The sequence below is a fragment of the Oncorhynchus clarkii genome, chromosome 19 (genome assembly GCF_045791955.1).
Source record: "Oncorhynchus clarkii lewisi isolate Uvic-CL-2024 chromosome 19, UVic_Ocla_1.0, whole genome shotgun sequence".
In the NCBI taxonomy this organism is placed as follows: domain Eukaryota; kingdom Metazoa; phylum Chordata; class Actinopteri; order Salmoniformes; family Salmonidae; genus Oncorhynchus; species Oncorhynchus clarkii.
Genome location: NC_092165.1, coordinates 1,745,468 through 1,769,002, shown reverse-complemented (window position 1 = coordinate 1,769,002; position 23,535 = coordinate 1,745,468). Strand labels below are relative to the sequence as shown.

General features: G+C 48.5%; 1 protein-coding gene across 3 annotated transcripts in view; it reads left to right on the top strand.

The window, feature by feature from the left end:
- Positions 1-23,535, top strand: part of LOC139374575 (sister chromatid cohesion protein PDS5 homolog A-like) — a 122,615-nt gene that overhangs the window by 61,938 nt on the left and 37,142 nt on the right. For all 3 annotated transcript variants that reach the window (XM_071115573.1, XM_071115574.1, XM_071115575.1), the window contains exons 21-26: positions 2,907-3,065; positions 3,269-3,337; positions 6,604-6,740; positions 7,075-7,198; positions 9,664-9,868; positions 22,105-22,219. In XM_071115573.1, coding sequence (XP_070971674.1) covers positions 2,907-3,065; positions 3,269-3,337; positions 6,604-6,740; positions 7,075-7,198; positions 9,664-9,868; positions 22,105-22,219 — 809 coding nt within the window. The remainder of the gene's footprint in view (positions 1-2,906; positions 3,066-3,268; positions 3,338-6,603; positions 6,741-7,074; positions 7,199-9,663; positions 9,869-22,104; positions 22,220-23,535) is intronic.

Here is a 23,535-nt window from a genome sequence, read left to right as displayed (position 1 = left end):
CACACAGACACACAGACACACACACACACACACACACACACACAGAGAGATAGAGTAGGGCTTTTGCTGTTAAGTGATACTAAAGTGCCAATAGAAAAGTCTTGTATTTCGTCATATTTTGTTACTAAAAACTCTGTCAAAGTGGGAGGTAAAAAAATATATTGATTATTAGATAAATATTCACCCTCCCGGAGTCAATACATGTTAAGATACGATCAAATCACGATCCAATCAATACAGTCCATCTTTAATTATATGAGCCTCACCATGGCCCTGTGACTCTCGGATCAATTCAGTGTCTATAAATGAATTCTCTGAGAGAGGAGTATCCCATAGCCAGGCAGCATTACAAAACAGTTGTTAGTATCATTTATAACCAAGACACACCCACCTCGACCCCCTCTCGACGAATAACAGATCTTAGTAACAGTTCACAAAGATCCTTTTACTTGAGAGAGAGGAGTAGCCCATAGCTAGATAGCATTAGCTATACATTATCATTCAGTTTGGTCTCATAAACGAAGTTCTTATCTCGTTCTTGGTACCACATAGGACCAAAACATTACCTCATCCAATGGCATATATCAATTGTCAATTATAGATACCCTCATCTCAAATACACCCCCTCCTGGACAAGATCTGAAAAGACACTGAGCCTCCTAGGTCATAGGTCATATACTAGGTCAAGATAAGGGCAACCTCAGAGGGGACATACAACACTGAGCCTCTTAGGTCCTAGGTCATATACTAGATCAAGATAAGGGCAACCTCAGAGGAGACACAACACTGAGCCTCCTAGGTCCTAGGTCATATACTAGGTCAAGATAAGGGCAACCTCAGAGGGGACATACAATAGTTAGACACATTCCCATAAGAAGACAAGCCTCCATTCTGTCCTCCTCCCCTTCCGATATTCTGCATATCACCACATGGTTTAACAGACACATTGACATATGAAGACAAGCCTGACCTCTCCTCTCTCTGGGGCCCCTAGTGACTAAACCCGAGCAGAGAAGAAGGGATAACTGCCAACAGTATTATCCAAAACATCCTAATGACAAATATCCCAAATATTCAATATTATATAATTAAAACATCTTATTTATCAATCACTAATTCTGATTCTGCCCCAACAGTCTCTAAGAGCTTTAAACACCTGGATTGTAAATGATTAGCCCATGTATAATTCTTCAAGCTCTGTCCAGATGTTGGGGATCATGGCTAGACGGCCAACAGTCTCTAAGAGCTTTTAAACACCTGGATTGTAAATGATTAGCCCATGTATAATTGTTCAAGCTCTGTCCAGATGTTGGGGATCATGGCTAGACGGCCAACCGTCTCTAAGAGCTTTTAAACACCTGGATTGTAAATGATTAGCCCATGTATAATTCTTCAAGCTCTGTCCAGATGTTGGGGATCATGGCTAGACGGCCAACAGTCTCTAAGAGCTTTTAAACACCTGGATTGTAAATGATTAGCCCATTTATAATTCTTCAAGCTCTGTCCAGATGTTGGGGATCATGGCTAGACGGCCAACAGTCTCTAAGAGCTTTAAACACCTGGATTGTAAATGATTAGCCCATGTATAATTCTTCAAGCTCTGTCCAGATGTTGGGGATCATGGCTAGACGGCCAACAGTCTCTAAGAGCTTTTAAACACCTGGATTGTAAATGATTAGCCCATTTATAATTCTTCAAGCTCTGTCCAGATGTTGGGGATCATGGCTAGACGGCCAACAGTCTCTAAGAGCTTTTAAACACCTGGATTGTAAATGATTAGCCCATGTATAATTCTTCAAGCTCTGTCCAGATGTTGGGGATCATGGCTAGACGGCCATTTAAGTCTTTCCATAGATTTACAAACGGGTTTAAGTCAAAACTGTAACTCGGCAACTCAGGAACATTCAATGTCTTCTTGGTAAGCAACTCCAGTGTAGATGTGGCCTTGTGTTGTAGATTATTGTCCTGCTGAAAGGTGAATTCCTCTCCCAGTGTCTGGTGAGAGAGCAGACGGAACCAGGTTTTCCTCTAGGATTTTGCCTGTTCTTAGCTCTGTTCTGTTTATTTTCATCCTGAAAAACTCCCCAGTATTTGCTGATGACAAGCATACCCATGCCATGATGCAGCCACCACCATGCTTAAAAATACGGAGGCAGTTACTCAGTGATGTGTTGGAAACCCCCTCTCTCCTCTCCCCCAGCCTCTCTCTCTCCCCATCTCTCCTCTCCCCCAGCCTCCCCCTCTCTCCTCTCCCCCAGCCTCTCTCTCTCCCCCAGCCTCTCTCTCTCCCCCAGCCTCTCTCCTCTCCCCCAGCCTCTCTCTCTCCCCCAGCCTCTGTGGTGGCTGCATCATGGTATGGGTATGGGTATCGGCAAGGACTAGGGAGTTGTTCAGGATAAAAAGATACTGGATGGAGCTGAGAAACGGCAAAATCCTAGAGGAAAACTTGGTTCTGCTCTCGCCCCCTCTCTCCTCTCCCCCAGCCTCTCTCTCCCCCTCTCTCCTCTCCCCCAGCCTCTCTCTCTCTAACCACCTCTCTCCTCTCCCCCAGCCTCTCTCTCTCTAACCATCTCTCTCCTCTCCCCCAGCCTCTCTCTCTCCCCCAGCCTCTGTGGTGGCTGCATCATGGTATGGGTATGGGTATCGGCAAGGACTAGGGAGTTGTTCAGGATAAAAAGATACTGGATGGAGCTGAGAAACGGCAAAATCCTAGAGGAAAACTTGGTTCTGCTCTTGCCCCCTCTCTCCTCTCCCCCAGCCTCTCTCTCTCTAACCACCTCTCTCCTCTCCCCCAGCCTCTCTCTCTCTAACCATCTCTCTCCTCTCCCCCAGCCTCTCTCTCTCTAACCACCTCTCTCCTCTCCCCCAGCCTCTCTCTCTCTAACCACCTCTCTCCTCTCCCCCAGCCTCTCTCTCGTAGTCTGAACGCTGACGTCCCAGAACAGTTGATAACCCCCCTGGTCAGTCTGGGTCATATCTCTCTACTGGCTCCAGATCAGTTTGCCTCCCCCATGAAGGCCATCGTGGCCAACTTCATCGTCAAGGACCTGCTCATGAATGACAGGGTGGGTTTTGGGAGCGAGGACACACACACACACACACACACACACACACACACACACTGACACAAAAATACACACACACTAATCATTAATACACGCACTGACACACACACACACACACACACATAAATCCATGTATCTACACACCGATGCTAGTGCTTGGGTCACCTAAAGACACACAGGGATTGTAAAGAGTGTGTCTCCAGTCTGTAGGAAACAAAAATGGGAAGCTGTGGACATCTGACGAAGAAGTCTCTCCTGAGGTGCTGGCTAAGGTAACTACACCCTACATATCTCTCCTCCTGAGGTAACTACACTCTATACATATCTCTCCTGGGGTAACTACACTCTATACACATCTCTCCTGAGGTAACTACACTCTATACATATCTCTCCTGAGGTAACTACACTCTATACATATCTCTCCTGGGGTAACTACACTCTATACACATCTCTCCTGAGGTAACTACACTCTATACATATCTCTCCTGAGGTAACTACACTCTATACATATCTCTCCTGAGGTAACTACACTCTATACATATCTCTCCTGAGGTAACTACACTCTATACACATCTCTCCTGAGGTAACTACACCCTACATATCTCTCCTGAGGTAACTACACTCTATACATATCTCTCCTGAGGTAACTACACTCTATACACATCTCTCCTGAGGTAACTACACCCTACATATCTCTCCTGAGGTAACTACACTCTATACATATCTCTCCTGAGGTAACTACACTCTATACATATCTCTCCTGAGGTAACTACACTCTACATATCTCTCCTGAGGTAACTACACTCTATACATATCTCTCCTGAGGTAACTACACTCTATACACATCTCTCCTGAGGTAACTACACTCTATACATATCTCTCCTGAGGTAACTACACTCTGTACATATCTCTCCTTAGGTAACTACACTCTATACATATCTCTCCTGAGGTAACTACACTCTATACATATCTCTCCTGAGGTAACTACACTCTATACACATCTCTCCTGAGGTAACTACACTCTACATATCTCTCCTGAGGTAACTACACTCTATACATATCTCTCCTGAGGTAACTACACCCTACATATCTCTCCTCCTGAGGTAACTACACTCTACATATCTCTCCTCCTGAGGTAACTACACTCTATACATATCTCTCCTGAGGTAACTACACTCTATACACATCTCTCCTGAGGTAACTACACCCTACATATCTCTCCTGAGGTAACTACACTCTATACATATCTCTCCTGAGGTAACTACACTCTATACATATCTCTCCTGAGGTAACTACACTCTACATATCTCTCCTGAGGTAACTACACTCTATACATATCTCTCCTGAGGTAACTACACTCTATACACATCTCTCCTGAGGTAACTACACTCTACATATCTCTCCTGAGGTAACTACACTCTATACATATCTCTCCTGAGGTAACTACACCCTACATATCTCTCCTCCTGAGGTAACTACACTCTACATATCTCTCCTCCTGAGGTAACTACACTCTATACATATCTCTCCTGAGGTAACTACACTCTATACACATCTCTCCTGAGGTAACTACACCCTACATATCTCTCCTGAGGTAACTACACTCTATACATATCTCTCCTGAGGTAACTACACTCTATACATATCTCTCCTGAGGTAACTACACTCTATACACATCTCTCCTGAGGTAACTACACCCTACATATCTCTCCTGAGGTAACTACACTCTATACATATCTCTCCTGAGGTAACTACACTCTATACATATCTCTCCTGAGGCAACTACACTCTACATATCTCTCCTGAGGCAACTACACTCTATACACATCTCTCCTGAGGTAACTACACTCTATACACATCTCTCCTGAGGTAACTACACTCCACATATCTCTCATGAGGTAACTACACTCCACACATCTCTCCTGAGGTAACTACACTCTACATATCTCTCCTGAGGTAACTACACTCTATACATATCTCTCCTGAGGTAACTACACTCTATACATATCTCTCCTGAGGTAACTACACTCTATACATATCTCTCCTGAGGTAACTACACTCTATACATATCTCTCCTGAGGTAACTACACTCTATACATATCTCTCCTGAGGTAACTACACTCTACATATCTCTCCTGAGGTAACTACACTCTATACATATCTCTCCTGAGGTAACTACTCTCTACATATCTCTCCTGAGGTAACTACACTCTATACATATCTCTCCTGAGGTAACTACTCTCTACATATCTCTCCTGAGGTAACTACACTCTATACATATCTCTCCTGAGGTAACTACACTCTATACATATCTCTCCTCCTCTCTCTTTCTGTCCCTCGCTCTCCTCCGCCTCTCTTTCTGTCCCTCGCTCTCCTCTCTTTCTGTCCCTCGCTCTCCTCTCTTTCTGTCCCTCGCTCTCCTCTCTTTCTGTCCCTCGCTCTCCTCTCTCTTTCTGTCCCTCGCTCTCCTCTCTCTTTCTGTCCCTCGCTCTCCTCTCTCTTTCTGTTCCTCGCTCTCCTCCGCCTCTCTCTTTCTGTCCCTCGCTCTCCTCCTCCTCTCTCTTTCTGTCCCTCGCTCTCCTCCTCCTCTCTCTTTCTGTCCCTCGCTCTCCTCCTCCTCTCTCTTTCTGTCCCTCGCTCTCCTCCTCTCTCTTTCTGTCCCTCGCTCTCCTCCTCTCTCTTTCTGTCTCTCGCTCTCCTCCGCCTCTCCCTTTCTGTCTCTCGCTCTCCTCCTCCTCTCTCTTTCTGTCCCTCGCTCTCCTCCTCTCTCTTTCTGTCTCTCGCTCTCCTCCGCCTCTCCCTTTCTGTCTCTGTCTCTCATCCTCCTCTCTCTTTCTGTCCCTCGCTCTCCTCCGCGTCTCTCTCTTTCTGTCCCTCGCTCTCCTCCTCTTTCTGTCCCTCGCTCTCCTCCGCTTCTCTGTTTCTGTCCCTCGCTCTCCTCCTCTCTTTCTGTCCCTCGCTCTCCTCCGCTTCTCTCTTTCTGTCCCTCGCTCTCCTCCTCTCTCTTTCTGTCCCTCGCTCTCCTCCTCTCTCTTTCTGTCCCTCGCTCTCCTCCTCTCTCTTTCTGTCCCTCGCTCTCCTCCTCTCTCTTTCTGTCCCTCGCTCTCCTCCTCTCTCTTTCTGTCCCTCGCTCTCCTCCTCTCTCTTTCTGTCCCTCGCTCACCTCCTCTCTCTTTCTGTCCCTCGCTCACCTCCTCTCTCTTTCTGTCCCTCGCTCACCTCCTCCGCCTCTCTACATTACATTTGAGTCATTCAGCAGATGTTTTTATGTGACTTACAGTAGTGAGGTCATACATTTGACAAAATACTTCCCCCCCCCACACTGGTCCCCAGTGGGACTCAAACCTACAACCCTGGCAATTTCAAGCACTATGCTCTACCAACTGAGTTACTCTCCTCTCCCTTTCTCTGTCCTCCCTCTCTCCGTCTCTCCTCCCCAGGAGTAGAATGCTGTTGATGTATAATGTGTGATCTCTCCTCCCCAGTAGTAGAATGCTGTTGATGTATAATGTGTGATCTCTCCGTCTCTCCTCCCCAGGTGCAGGCCATCAAGCTGTTGGTACGTTGGCTCCTCGGTATGAAGAACAACCAGTCTAAATCGGCCAACTCCACCCTCCGACTGCTGTCCGCCATGCTGGTCTCAGAGGGAGACCTCACAGAACAGAAGAAGATCAGGTATGTAGAGGTCAGAGGTCCGCCATGCTGGTCTCAGAGGGAGACCTCACAGAACAGAAAAAGATCAGGTATGTAGAGGTCAGAGGTCAGCCATGCTGGTCTCAGAGGGAGTCCTCACAGAACAGAAAAATATCAGGTATGTAGAGGTCAGAGGTCAGACTGCTGTCAGCCATGCTGGTCTCAGAGGGAGACCTCTGGGTCAGGTGTTGAAGGTTAGGGATTAGAGGTCGTTGGTTAAGCGGTCAGGCTAACTGCGTTTTGGGGGGGGATAGGTTACAAAATAGTAATTCATGCTCATTACTCACATCTCTTCCTCCTCCTCTTCCTCCCGCAGTAAGTCAGACATGTCTCGTCTGCGTCTGGCAGCAGGAGGAGCCATCATGAAGCTGGCCCAGGAACCGGTTTACCATGACATCATCACACCGGAACAGTTCCAGCTCTGTGGGCTGGTTATCAACGTAAGACTGTGTGTCGGGGTGGGACTTTAAGGGAACGTTTCTGTCAGGGTGGGACTTTAGGAAACGTTTCTGTCAGACTGTCTGTCAGGGTGGGACTTTAGGAAACGTTTCTGTCAGACTGTCTGTCAGGGTGGGACTTTAGGACACGTTTCTGTCAGGGTGGGACTTAAGGAAACGTTTCTGTCAGGGTGGGACTTTAAGGAAACGTTTCTGTCAGGGTGGGACTTTAGGACACGTTTCTGTCAGGGTGGGACTTTAGGAAACGTTTCTGTCAGGGTGGGACTTTAGGAAACGTTTCTGTCAGGGTGGGACTTTAGGACACGTTTCTGTCAGGGTGGGACTTTAGGACACGTTTCTGTCAGGGTGGGACTTTAGGACACGTTTCTGTCGGGGTGGGACTTTAGGAAACGTTTCTGTCATGGTGGGACTTTAGGACACGTTTCTGTCAGGGTGGGACTTTAGGACACGTTTCTGTCAGGGTGGGACTTTAGGACACGTTTCTGTCAGGGTGGGACTTTAGGACACGTTTCTGTCAGGGTGGGACTTTAGGAAACGTTTCTGTCAGGGTGGGACTTAAGGAAACGTTTCTGTCAGGGTGGGACTTTAGGACACGTTTCTGTCAGGGTGGGACTTTAGGAAACGTTTCTGTCAGGGTGGGACTTTAGGACACGTTTCTGTCAGGGTGGGACTTTAGGACACGTTTCTGTCAGGGTGGGACTTTAGGACACGTTTCTGTCAGGGTGGGACTTTAAGGACACGTTTCTGTCAGGGTGGGACTTTAAGGAAAGGTTTCTGTCAGGGTGGGACTTTAGGACACGTTTCTGTCAGGGTGGGACTTTAGGACACGTTTCTGTCAGGGTGGGACTTTATGAAACGTTTCTGTCAGGGTGGGACTTTAGGAAACGTTTCTGTCAGGGTGGGACTTTAGGACACGTTTCTGTAAGACTGTCTGTCAGGGTGGGACTTTAGGAAACGTTTCTGTCAGGGTGGGACTTTAGGACACGTTTCTGTAAGACTGTCTGTCAGGGTGGGACTTTAGGATACGTTTCTGTCAGGGTGGGACTTTCTGTTTCTGTGTTTTCTGTCCTTGTTGTTGAAGTGTTCTGTCCTTGAAGTGTTCTGTCCTTGAAGTGTTCTGTCCTTGAAGTGTTCTGTCCTTGTTGTTGAAGTGTTCTGTCCTTGAAGTGTTCTGTCCTTGAAGTGTTCTGTCCTTGAAGTGTTCTGTCCTTGAAGTGTTCTGTCCTTGAAGTGTTCTGTCCTTGTTGTTGAAGTGTTCTGTCCTTGTTGTTGCAGTGTTCTGTCCTTGTTGTTGCAGTGTTCTGTCCTTGTTGTTGCAGTGTTCTGTCCTTGTTGTTGAAGTGTTCTGTCCTTGTTGTTGAAGTGTTCTGTCCTTGAAGTGTTCGGTCCTTGTTGTTGAAGTGTTCTGTCCTTGAAGTGTTCTGTCCTTGTTGTTGCAGTGTTATGTCCTTGTTGTTGAAGTGTTCTGTCCTTGTTGTTGAAGTGTTCTGTCCTTGAAGTGTTCTGTCCTTGAAGTGTTCTGTCCTTGAAGTGTTCTGTCCTTGTTGTTGAAGTGTTCTGTCCTTGAAGTGTTCTGTCCTTGAAGTGTTCTGTCCTTGTTGTTGAAGTGTTCTGTCCTTGAAGTGTTCTGTCCTTGTTGTTGAAGTGTTCTGTCCTTGTTGTTGAAGTGTTCTGTCCTTGAAGTGTTCTGTCCTTGTTGTTGCAGTGTTCTGTCCTTGTTGTTGAAGTGTTCTGTCCTTGTTGTTGAAGTGTTCTGTCCTTGTTGTTGCAGTGTTCTGTCCTTGAAGTGTTCTGTCCTTGTTGTTGCAGTGTTCTGTCCTTGTTGTTGAAGTGTTCTGTCCTTGTTGTTGAAGTGTTCTGTCCTTGTTGTTGAAGTGTTCTGTCCTTGTTGTTGCAGTGTTCTGTCCTTGAAGTGTTCTGTCCTTGTTGTTGCAGTGTTCTGTCCTTGTTGTTGAAGTGTTCTGTCCTTGTTGTTGAAGTGTTCTGTCCTTGTTGTTGAATTGTTCTGTCCTTGAAGTGTTCTGTCCTTGAAGTGTTCTGTCCTTGAAGTGTTCTGTCCTTGTTGTTGCAGTGTTCTGTCCTTGTTGTTGAAGTGTTCTGTCCTTGTTGTTGAAGTTTTCTGTCCTTGTTGTTGAAGTGTTCTGTCCTTGTTGTTGAAGTGTTCTGTCCTTGTTGTTGCAGTGTTCTGTCCTTGTTGTTGAAGTGTTCTGTCCTTGTTGTTGCAGTGTTCTGTCCTTGAAGTGTTCTGTCCTTGTTGTTGAAGTGTTCTGTCCTTGTTGTTGAAGTGTTCTGTCCTTGTTGTTGCAGTGTTCTGTCCTTGAAGTGTTCTGTCCTTGTTGTTGAAGTGTTCTGTCCTTGTTGTTGCAGTGTTCTGTCCTTGTTGTTGCAGTGTTCTGTCCTTGAAGTGTTCTGTCCTTGTTGTTGAAGTGTTCTGTGGTCTCCTGCAGGATGAGTGTTACCAGGTGCGTCAGATCTTTGCCCAGAAGTTACACCTGGCTCTGGTCAAGCTGCTCCTCCCGTTAGAGTACCTGGCCGTCTTCTCGCTGTGTGCCAAAGACCCGGTCAAGGAGAGGAGGGCCCACGCCAGACAGTGTCTGCTCAAGAACATCAGTATTAGACGGGAATTCATCAACAACAACCCCCTGACCCACGGTTAGTGAACCGGACCGTAACAACAACCCCCTGACCCACGGTTAGTGAACCGGACCGTAACAACAACCCCCTGGCCCACGGTTAGTGGACCGTAACAACAACCCCCTGGCCCACGGTTAGTGAACCGGACTGTAACAACAACCCCCTGGCCCACGGTTAGTGAACCGGACCGTAACAACAACCCCCTGGCCCACGGTTAGTGAACCGGACCGTAACAACAACCCCCTGGCCCACGGTTAGTGAACCGGGCCGTAACAACAACCCTCTGACCCACGGTTAGTGAACCGGACCGTAACAACAACCCCCTGGCCCACGGTTAGTGAACCGGACCGTAACAACAACCCCCTGGCCCACGGTTAGTGAACCGGGCCGTAACAACAACCCCCTGGCCCACGGTTAGTGAACCGGGCCGTAACAACAACCCCCTGACCCACGGTTAGTGAACCGGACCGTAACAACAACCCCCTGGCCCACGGTTAGTGAACCGGACCGTAACAACAACCCCCTGACCCACGGTTAGTGAACCGGACCGTAACAACAACCCCCTGGCCCACGGTTAGTGAACCGGGCCGTAACAACAACCCCCTGGCCCACGGTTAGTGAACCGGGCCGTAACAACAACCCCCTGGCCCACGGTTAGTGAACCGGACCGTAACAACAACCCCCTGGCCCACGGTTAGTGAACCGGACCGTAACAACAACCCCCTGGCCCACGGTTAGTGGACCGTAACAACAACCCTCTGACCCACGGTTAGTGGACCGGACCGTAACAACAACCCCCTGACCCACGGTTAGTGAACCGGACCGTAACAACAACCCCCTGGCCCACGGTTAGTGAACCGGACCGTAACAACAACCCCCTGGCCCACGGTTAGTGAACCGGGCCGTAACAACAACCCCCTGGCCCACGGTTAGTGAACCGGGCCGTAACAACAACCCCCTGGCCCACGGTTAGTGAACCGGACCGTAACAACAACCCCCTGGCCCACGGTTAGTGAACCGGACCGTAACAACAACCCCCTGGCCCACGGTTAGTGGACCGTAACAACAACCCTCTGACCCACGGTTAGTGGACCGTAACAACAACCCCCTGGCCCACGGTTAGTGAACCGGACCGTAACAACAACCCCCTGGCCCACGGTTAGTGGACCGTAACAACAACCCCCTGGCCCACGGTTAGTGAACCGGACCGTAACAACAACCCCCTGACCCACGGTTAGTGAACCGGACCGTAACAACAACCCCCTGGCCCACGGTTAGTGAACCGGACCGTAACAACTCTGACTGGTGATCACCAGGACACGACTCAACCCCACTGTTAATACATCAGGACACGACTCAACCTCACTGTTAATACATCAGGACACGACTCAACCCCACGACTCAACCCCACTGTTAACACATCAGGACACGACTCAACCCCACTGTTAACACATCAGGACACGACTCAACCCCACTGTTAATGCATCAGGACACGACTCAACCCCACTGTTAATACATCAGGACACGACTCAACCCCACTGTTAATACATCAGGACACGACTCAACCCCACTGTTAATACATCAGGACACGACTCAACCCCACTGTTAATACATCAGGACACGACTCAACCCCACTGTTAATACATCAGGACACGACTCAACCCCACTGAAAATACATCAGGACACGACTCAACCCCACGACTCAACCCCACTGTTAATACATCAGGACACGACTCAACCCCACGACTCAACCCCACTGTTAATACATCAGGACACGACTCAACCCCACTGTTAATACATCAGGACACGACTCAACCCCACTGTTAATACATCGGGACACGACTCAACCCCACGACTCAACCCCACTGTTAATACATCAGGACACGACTCAACCCCACTGTTAATACATCAGGACACGACTCAACCCCACTGTTAATACATCAGGACACAACCCCACGACTCAACCCCACTGTTAATACACCAGGACACGACTCAACCCCACTGTTAATATATCAGGACACGACTCAACCCCACTGTTAATACATCAGGACACGACTCAACCCCACTGTTAATACATCAGGACACTACTCAACCCCACTGTTAAAACATCAGGACACGACTCAACCCCACGACTCAACCCCACTGTTAATACATCAGGACACGACTCAACCCCACTGTTAATACATCAGGACACGACTCAACCCCACGACTCAACCCCACTGTTAATACATCAGGACACGACTCAACCCCACGACTCAACCCCACTGTTAATACATCAGGACACGACTCAACCCCACTGTTAATACATCAGGACACGACTCAACCCCACGACTCAACCCCACTGTTAACACATCAGGACACGACTCAACCCCACTGTTAATACATCAGGACACGACTCAACCCCACTGTTAATACATCAGGACACAACTCAACCCCACGACTCAACCCCACTGTTAACACATCAGGACACAACTCAACCCCACTGTTAACACATCAGGACACGACTCAACCCCACTGTTAATACACCAGGACACGACTCAACCCCACTGTTAATACATCAGGACACGACTCAACCCCACTGTTAATATATCAGGACACGACTCAACCCCACGACTCAACCCCACTGTTAATACATCAGGACACGACTCAACCCCACTGTTAATACATCAGGACACGACTCAACCCCACGACTCAACCCCACTGTTAATACATCAGGACACGACTCAACCCCACGACTCAACCCCACTGTTAATACATCAGGACACGACTCAACCCCACTGTTAATACATCAGGACACGACTCAACCCCACGACTCAACCCCACTGTTAACACATCAGGACACGACTCAACCCCACTGTTAATACATCAGGACACGACTCAACCCCACTGTTAATACATCAGGACACAACTCAACCCCACGACTCAACCCCACTGTTAACACATCAGGACACAACTCAACCCCACTGTTAACACATCAGGACACGACTCAACCCCACTGTTAATACACCAGGACACGACTCAACCCCACTGTTAATACATCAGGACACGACTCAACCCCACTGTTAATATATCAGGACACGACTCAACCCCACGACTCAACCCCACTGTTAATACATCAGGACACGACTCAACCCCACTGTTAATACATCAGGACACGACTCAACCCCACTGTTAATACATCAGGACACGACTCAACCCCACTGTTAATACATCAGGACACGACTCAACCCCACTGTTAATACATCAGGACACGACTCAACCCTACTGTTAATACATCAGGACACGACTCAACCCCACTGTTAATACATCGGGACACGACTCAACCCCACGACTAAACCCCACTGTTAATACATCAGGACACGACCCCACTGTTAATACATCAGGACACGACTCAATCCCACGACTCAACCCCACTGTTAATACATCAGGACACGACTCAACCCCACTGTTAATACATCAGGACACGACTCAACCCCACTGTTAATACATCAGGACACGACTCAACCCCACTGTTAATACATCAGGACACAACTCAACCCCACTGTTAATACATCAGGACACGACTCAACCCCACGACTCAACCCCACTGTTAATACATCAGGACACGACTCAACCCCACTGTTAATACATCAGGACACGACTCAACCCCACTGTTAATACATCAGGACACGACTCAACCCCACGACTCAACCCCACTGTTAATACATCAGGACACGACTCAACCCTACTGTTAATACATCAGGACACGACTCAACCCCACGACTCAACCCCACTGTTAATACATCAGGACACGACTCAACCCCACGACTCAACCCCACTGTTAATACATCAGGACACGACTCCACCCCACTGTTAATACATCAGGACACGACTCAACCCCACTGTTAATCCATCAGGACACGACTCAACCCCACTGTTAACACATCAGGACACGACTCAACCCCACTGTTAATACATCAGGACACGACTCAACCCCACTGTTAATACATCAGGACACGACTCAACCCCACTGTTAATACATCAGGACACGACTCAACCCCACGACTCAACCCCACTGTTAATACATCAGGACACGACTCAACCCCACGACTCAACCCCACTGTTAATACATCAGGACACGACTCAACCCCACTGTTAATACATCAGGACACGACTCAACCCCACGACTCAACCCCACTGTTAATACATCAGGACACGACTCCACCCCACTGTTAATACATCAGGACACGACTCAACCCCACTGTTAATACATCAGGACACGACTCAACCCCACTGTTAATACATCAGGACACGACTCAACCCCACTGTTAATACATCAGGACACGACTCAACCCCACGACTCAACCCCACTGTTAATACATCAGGACACGACTCAACCCCACTGTTAATACATCAGGACACGACTCAACCCCACGACTCAACCCCACTGTTAATACATCAGGACACGACTCAACCCTACTGTTAATACATCAGGACACGACTCAACCCCACGACTCAACCCCACTGTTAATACATCAGGACACGACTCAACCCCACGACTCAACCCCACTGTTAATACATCAGGACACGACTCCACCCCACTGTTAATACATCAGGACACGACTCAACCCCACTGTTAATCCATCAGGACACGACTCAACCCCACTGTTAATATATCAGGACACGACTCAACCCCACTGTTAATACATCAGGACACGACTCAACCCCACTGTTAATACATCAGGACACGACTCAACCCCACTGTTAATACATCAAGACACGACTCAACCCCACTGTTAATACATCAGGACACGACTCAACCCCACTGTTAATACATCAGGACACGACTCAACCCCACTGTTAATACATCAGGACACGACTCAACCCCACTGTTAATACATCAGGACACGACTCAACCCCACTGTTAATACATCAGGACACGACTCAACCCCACTGTTAATACATCAAGACACGACTCAACCCCACTGTTAATACATCAGGACACGACTCAACCCCACTGTTAATACATCAAGACACGACTCAACCCCACTGTTAATACATCAGGACACGACTCAACCCCACTGTTAATACATCAGGACACGACTCAACCCCACAGTTAAAACATCAGGACACGACTCAACCCCACTGTTAATACATCAGGACACGACTCAACCCCACGACTCAACCCCACTGTTAATACATCAGGACACGACTCCACCCCACTGTTAATACATCAGGACACGACTCAACCCCACGACTCAACCCCACTGTTAATACATCAGGACACGACTCCACCCCACTGTTAATACATCAGGACACGACTCAACCCCACTGTTAATACATCAGGACACGACTCAACCCCACTGTTAATACATCAGGACACGACTCAACCCCACGACTCAACCCCACTGTTAATATATCAGGACACGACTCAACCCCACTGTTAATACATCAGGACACGACTCAACCCCACTGTTAATACATCAAGACACGACTCAACCCCACTGTTAATACATCAGGACACGACTCAACCCCACTGTTAATACATCAGGACACGACTCAACCCCACTGTTAAAACATCAGGACACGACTCAACCCCACTGTTAATACATCAGGACACGACTCAACCCCACGACTCAACCCCACTGTTAATACATCAGGACACGACTCCACCCCACTGTTAATACATCAGGACACGACTCAACCCCACGACTCAACCCCACTGTTAATACATCAGGACACGACTCCACCCCACTGTTAATACATCAGGACACGACTCAACCCCACTGTTAATACATCAGGACACGACTCAACCCCACTGTTAATACATCAGGACACGACTCAACCCCACGACTCAACCCCACTGTTAATACATCAGGACACGACTCAACCCTACTGTTAATACATCAGGACACGACTCAACCCCACTGTTAATACATCAGGACACGACTCAACCCCACTGTTAATATATCAGGACACGACTCAACCCCACTGTTAATACATCAGGACACGACTCAACCCCACTGTTAATGCATCAGGACACAACTCAACCCCACTGTTAAAGCATCAGGACACGACTCAACCCCACTGTTAATATCTCAAGACACGACTCAGCCCCACTGTTAATACATCAGGACACGACTCAACCCCACTGTTAATACATCAGGACACGACTCAACCCCACTGAAAATACATCAGGACACGACTCAACCCCACGACTCAACCCCACTGTTAATACATCAGGACACGACTCCACCCCACTGTTAATACATCAGGACACGACTCAACCCCACGACTCAACCCCACTTAACACATCAGGACACGACTCAACCCCACTGTTAATACATCAGGACACGACTCAACCCCACGACTCAACCCCACTGTTAATACATCAGGACACGACTCAACCCCACGACTCAACCCCACTGTTAATACATCAGGACACGACTCAACCCCACTGTTAATACATCAGGACACGACTCAACCCCACGACTCAACCCCACTGTTAACACATCAGGACACGACTCAACCCCACTGTTAATACATCAGGACACGACTCAACCCCACTGTTAATACATCAGGACACAACTCAACCCCACGACTCAACCCCACTGTTAACACATCAGGACACAACTCAACCCCACTGTTAACACATCAGGACACGACTCAACCCCACTGTTAATACACCAGGACACGACTCAACCCCACTGTTAATACATCAGGACACGACTCAACCCCACTGTTAATATATCAGGACACGACTCAACCCCACGACTCAACCCCACTGTTAATACATCAGGACACGACTCAACCCCACTGTTAATACATCAGGACACGACTCAACCCCACTGTTAATACATCAGGACACGACTCAACCCCACTGTTAATACATCAGGACACGACTCAACCCCACTGAAAATACATCAGGACACGACTCAACCCCACTGTTAATACATCAGGACACGACTCAACCCCACTGTTAATACATCAGGACACGACTCAACCCCACTGTTAATACATCAGGACACGACTCAACCCCACTGTTAATACATCAGGACACGACTCAACCCTACTGTTAATACATCAGGACACGACTCAACCCCACTGTTAATACATCGGGACACGACTCAACCCCACGACTAAACCCCACTGTTAATACATCAGGACACGACCCCACTGTTAATACATCAGGACACGACTCAAACGACTCAACCCCACTGTTAATACATCAGGACACGACTCAACCCCACTGTTAATACATCAGGACACGACTCAACCCCACTGTTAATACATCAGGACACGACTCAACCCCACTGTTAATACATCAGGACACAACTCAACCCCACTGTTAATACATCAGGACACGACTCAACCCCACGACTCAACCCCACTGTTAATACATCAGGACACGACTCAACCCTACTGTTAATACATCAGGACACGACTCAACCCCACTGTTAATACATCAGGACACGACTCAACCCCACGACTCAACCCCACTGTTAATACATCAGGACACGACTCAACCCTACTGTTAATACATCAGGACACGACTCAACCCCACGACTCAACCCCACTGTTAATACATCAGGACACGACTCCACCCCACTGTTAATACATCAGGACACGACTCAACCCCACGACTCAACCCCACTGTTAACACATCAGGACACGACTCAACCCCACTGTTAATACATCAGGACACGACTCATCCCCACTGTTAATATATCAGGACACGAGTCAACCCCACTGTTAATACATCAGGACACGACTCAACCCCACTGTTAATACATCAGGACACGACTCAACCCCACGACTCAACCCCACTGTTAATACATCAGGACACGACTCAACCCCACTGTTAATACATCAGGACACGACTCAACCCCACGACTCAACCCCACTGTTAATACATCAGGACACGACTCAACCCTACTGTTAATACATCAGGACACGACTCAACCCCACGACTCAACCCCACTGTTAATACATCAGGACACGACTCCACCCCACTGTTAATACATCAGGACACGACTCAACCCCACGACTCAACCCCACTGTTAACACATCAGGACACGACTCAACCCCACTGTTAATCCATCAGGACACGACTCAATCCCACTGTTAATATATCAGGACACGACTCAACCCCACTGTTAATATATCAGGACACGACTCAACCCCACTGTTAATACATCAGGACACGACTCAACCCCACTGTTAATACATCAAGACACGACTCAACCCCACTGTTAATACATCAGGACACGACTCAACCCCACTGTTAATATATCAGGACACGACTCAACCCCACTGTTAATATATCAGGACACGACTCAACCCCACTGTTAATATATCAGGACACGACTCAACCCCACTGTTAATACATCAGGACACGACTCAACCCCACTGTTAATATATCAGGACACGACTCAACCCCACTGTTAATATATCAGGACACGACTCAACCCCACTGTTAATACATCAGGACACGACTCAACCCCACTGTTAATACATCAAGACACGACTCAACCCCACTGTTAATACATCAGGACACAACTCAACCCCACTGAAAATACATCAGGACAAGACTCAACCCCACTGTTAAAACATCAGGACACGACTCAACCCCACTGTTAATACATCAGGACACGACTCAACCCCACTGTTAATACATCAGGACACGACTCAACCCCACGACTCAACCCCACTGTTAATACATCAGGACATGACTCAACCCCACTGTTAATATATCAGGACACGACTCAACCCCACTGTTAATACATCAGGACACGACTCAACCCCACTGTTAATACATCAAGACACGACTCAACCCCACTGTTAATACATCAGGACACGACTCAACCCCACTGTTAATACATCAGGACACGACTCAACCCCACTGTTAAAACATCAGGACACGACTCAACCCCACTGTTAATACATCAGGACACGACTCAACCCCACGACTCAACCCCACTGTTAATACATCAGGACACGACTCCACCCCACTGTTAATACATCAGGACACGACTCAACCCCACGACTCAACCCCACTGTTAATACATCAGGACACGACTCCACCCCACTGTTAATACATCAGGACACGACTCAACCCCACTGTTAATACATCAGGACACTACTCAACCCCACTGTTAATACATCAGGACACGACTCAACCCCACGACTCAACCCCACTGTTAATACATCAGGACACGACTCAACCCTACTGTTAATACATCAGGACACGACTCAACCCCACTGTTAATACATCAGGACACGACTCAACCCCACTGTTAATATATCAGGACACGACTCAACCCCACTGTTAATACATCAGGACACGACTCAACCCCACTGTTAATGCATCAGGACACAACTCAACCCCACTGTTAAAGCATCAGGACACGACTCAACCCCACTGTTAAAACATCAGGACACGACTCAACCCCACTGTTAATACATCAGGACACGACTCAACCCCACTGTTAATACATCAGGACACGACTCAACCCCACGACTCAACCCCACTGTTAATACATCAGGACATGACTCAACCCCACTGTTAATATATCAGGACACGACTCAACCCCACTGTTAATACATCAGGACACGACTCAACCCCACTGTTAATAAATCAAGACACGACTCAACCCCACTGTTAATACATCAGGACACGACTCAACCCCACTGTTAATACATCAGGACACGACTCAACCCCACTGTTAAAACATCAGGACACGACTCAACCCCACTGTTAATACATCAGGACACGACTCAACCCCACGACTCAACCCCACTGTTAATACATCAGGACACGACTCCACCCCACTGTTAATACATCAGGACACGACTCAACCCCACGACTCAACCCCACTGTTAATACATCAGGACACGACTCCACCCCACTGTTAATACATCAGGACACGACTCAACCCCACTGTTAATACATCAGGACACGACTCAACCCCACTGTTAATACATCAGGACACGACTCAACCCCACGACTCAACCCCACTGTTAATACATCAGGACACGACTCAACCCTACTGTTAATACATCAGGACACGACTCAACCCCACTGTTAATACATCAGGACACGACTCAACCCCACTGTTAATATATCAGGACACGACTCAACCCCACTGTTAATACATCAGGACACGACTCAACCCCACTGTTAATGCATCAGGACACAACTCAACCCCACTGTTAAAGCATCAGGACACGACTCAACCCCACTGTTAATATCTCAAGACACGACTCAGCCCCACTGTTAATACATCAGGACACGACTCAACCCCACTGTTAATACATCAGGACACGACTCAACCCCACTGAAAATACATCAGGACACGACTCAACCCCACGACTCAACCCCACTGTTAATACATCAGGACACGACTCCACCCCACTGTTAATACATCAGGACACGACTCAACCCCACGACTCAACCCCACTTAACACATCAGGACACGACTCAACCCCACTGTTAATACATCAGGACACGACTCAACCCCACTGTTAATATATCAGGACACGACTCAACCCCACTGTTAATATATCAGGACACGACTCAACCCCACTGTTAATACATCAGGACACGACTCAACCCCACTGTTAATACATCAGGACACGACTCAACCCCACTGTTAATACATCAAGACACGACTCAACCCCACTGTTAATACATCAGGACACGACTCAACCCCACTGTTAATACATCAGGACACGACTCAACCCCACGACTCAACCCCACTGTTAATACATCAGGACACGACTCAACCCCACTGTTAATACATCAGGACACGACTCAACCCCACTGTTAATACATCAGGACATGACTCAACCCCACGACTCAACCCCACTGTTAATACATCAGGACACGACTCAACCCCACTGTTAATACATCAGGACACGACTCAACCCCACTGTTAATACATCAAGACACGACTCAACCCCACTGTTAATACATCAGGACACGACTCAACCCCACTGTTAATATATCAGGACACGACTCAACCCCACTGTTAATACATCAGGACACGACTCAACCCCACTGTTAATACATCAAGACACGACTCAACCCCACTGTTAATACATCAGGACACGACTCAACCCCACGACTCAAACCCACTGTTAATACATCAGGACACGACTCAACCCCACTGTTAATACATCAGGACACGACTCAACCCCACGACTCAACCCCACTGTTAATACACCAGGACACGACTCAACCCCACTGTTAATACATCAGGACACGACTCAACCCCACTGTTAAAACATCAGGACACTACTCAACCCCACTGTTAATACATCAGGACACGACTCAACCCCACGACTCAACCCCACGACTCAACCCCACTGTTAATACACCAGGACACGACTCAACCCCACTGTTAATATATCAGGACACGACTCAACCCCACTGTTAACACATCAGGACACGACTCAACCCCACTGTTAATACATCAAGACACGACTCAACCCCACGACTCAACCCCACTGTTAATACATCAGAACACGACTCAACCCCACTGTTAATACATCAGGACACGACTCAACCCCATTGTTAATACATCAGGACAGAAATCTTACTAAGTCCCTCCTCCCTCTCCTCCTTTCCCCTCTCCTCCCTCTCCCTCCTCCCCTCCTCTCTCCTTCTCCCTCCTCCCCTCCTTTCTCCTTCTCCCTCCTCCACTCTCCTCTCCCCTCCTTCTCCCTCCTCCCCTCTCTCCGGCCCTTCTCCCTACACCCCTCTCCTCTCCTCCTTCTCCCTCCTCCCCTCCTCTCTCCTTCTTCTCCCTCCTCCCCTCCTCTCTCCTTCTTCTCCCTCCTCCCCTCCTCTCTCCTTCTTCCTCCTCCCCTCCTTTCTCCTTCTCCCTCCTCCCCTCCTTTCTCCTTCTCCCTCCTCCACTCTCCGCCCCTCTCTTCTCTCCCCCTCTCCTCCTCTCTCCTTCTCCCCCTCTCCGCTCTCCTTCTCCTCCCTCGTCTCCTCTCTCCTTCCCTCCCTCATCTCCTCTCTCCTCCCCTCCTTCTTCTCCTCTCTCCTTCTCCCCCTCTCCTCTCTCCTCTCCTCCTCTCTCCCCCTCTCTCCTCCTCTCCTCCTCTCCCCCTCTCCTCCTCTCCATCTCTCCCCCTCTCCTCCTCTCTCCCCTCCTCTCCTCTCCCCCTCTCTCCCTCTCCTCTCCCCCTCTCCTCTCCCCCTCCTCCTCTCTTCTCCTCCCTCCTCTCCCCCTCCTCTCCCCTCCTCTCCTCTTCTCCTTCTATAGATAAGATGATGTCTCTCCTACCAGAGTATGTGGTTCCTTATATGATCCACCTGTTGGCTCATGACCCAGACTTCACCAAGCCACAGGACTTTGAACAGCTCCGAGACCTCAAGGAGTGAGTGTACACACACACACACACACACACACACACACACACACACAGATGAACAAACACCACCTCTCCTCTTCATCTCTCCTAAACCAGACAGTACATGGCCTCTCCTCAATCAGACAGTACATGGCCTCTCCTCGTCATCTCTCCTAAACCAGACAGTACATGGCCTCTCTTCTTCATCCCTCCTAAACCAGACAGTACATGGCCTCTCCTCTTCATCCCTCCTAAACCAGACAGTACATGGCCTCTCCTCTTCATCCCTCCTAAACCAGACAGTACATGGCCTCTCCTCAATCAGACAGTACATGGCCTCTCCTCTTCATCTCTCCTAAACCAGACAGTACATGGCCTCTCCTCTTCATCTCTCCTAAACCAGACAGTACATGGCCTCTCCTCTTCATCCCTCCTAAACCAGACAGTACATGGCCTCTCCTCAATCAGACAGTACATGGCCTCTCCTCTTCATCTCTCCTCAATCAGACAGTACATGGCTTCTCCTCTTCATCCCTCCTAAACCAGACAGTACATGGCCTCTCCTCAATCGGACAGTACATGGCTTCTCCTCTTCATCCCTCCTAAACCAGACAGTACATGGCTTCTCCTCTTCATCCCTCCTAAACCAGACAGTACATGGCCTCTCCTCAATCAGACAGTACATGGCTTCTCCTCTTCATCCCTCCTAAACCAGACAGTACATGGCCTCTCCTCAATCAGACAGTACATGGCCTCTCCTCTTCATCTCTCCTAAACCAGACAGTACATGCCTCTCCTCTTCATCTCTCCTAAATCAGACAGTACATGGCCTCTCCTCTTCATCCCTCCTAAACCAGACAGTACATGGCCTCTCCTCTTCATTACTCCTAAACCAGACAGTACATGGCCTCTCCTCAATCAGACAGTACATGGCCTCTCCTCTTCATCTCTCCTCAATCAGACAGTACATGGCTTCTCCTCTTCATCCCTCCTAAACCAGACAGTACAAGGCCTCTCCTCTTCATCCCTCCTAAACCAGACAGTACATGGCCTCTCCTCAATCGGACAGTACATGGCTTCTCCTCTTCATCCCTCCTAAACCAGACAGTACATGGCCTCTCCTCTTCATCTCTCCTAAACCAGACAGTACATGGCCTCTCCTCAATCAGACAGTACATGGCTTCTCCTCTTCATCCCTCCTAAACCAGACAGTACATGGCCTCTCCTCAATCAGACAGTACATGGCCTCTCCTCTTCATCCCTCCTAAACCAGACAGTACATGGCCTCTCCTCTTCATCTCTCCTAAACCAGACAGTACATGGCCTCTCCTCAATCAGACAGT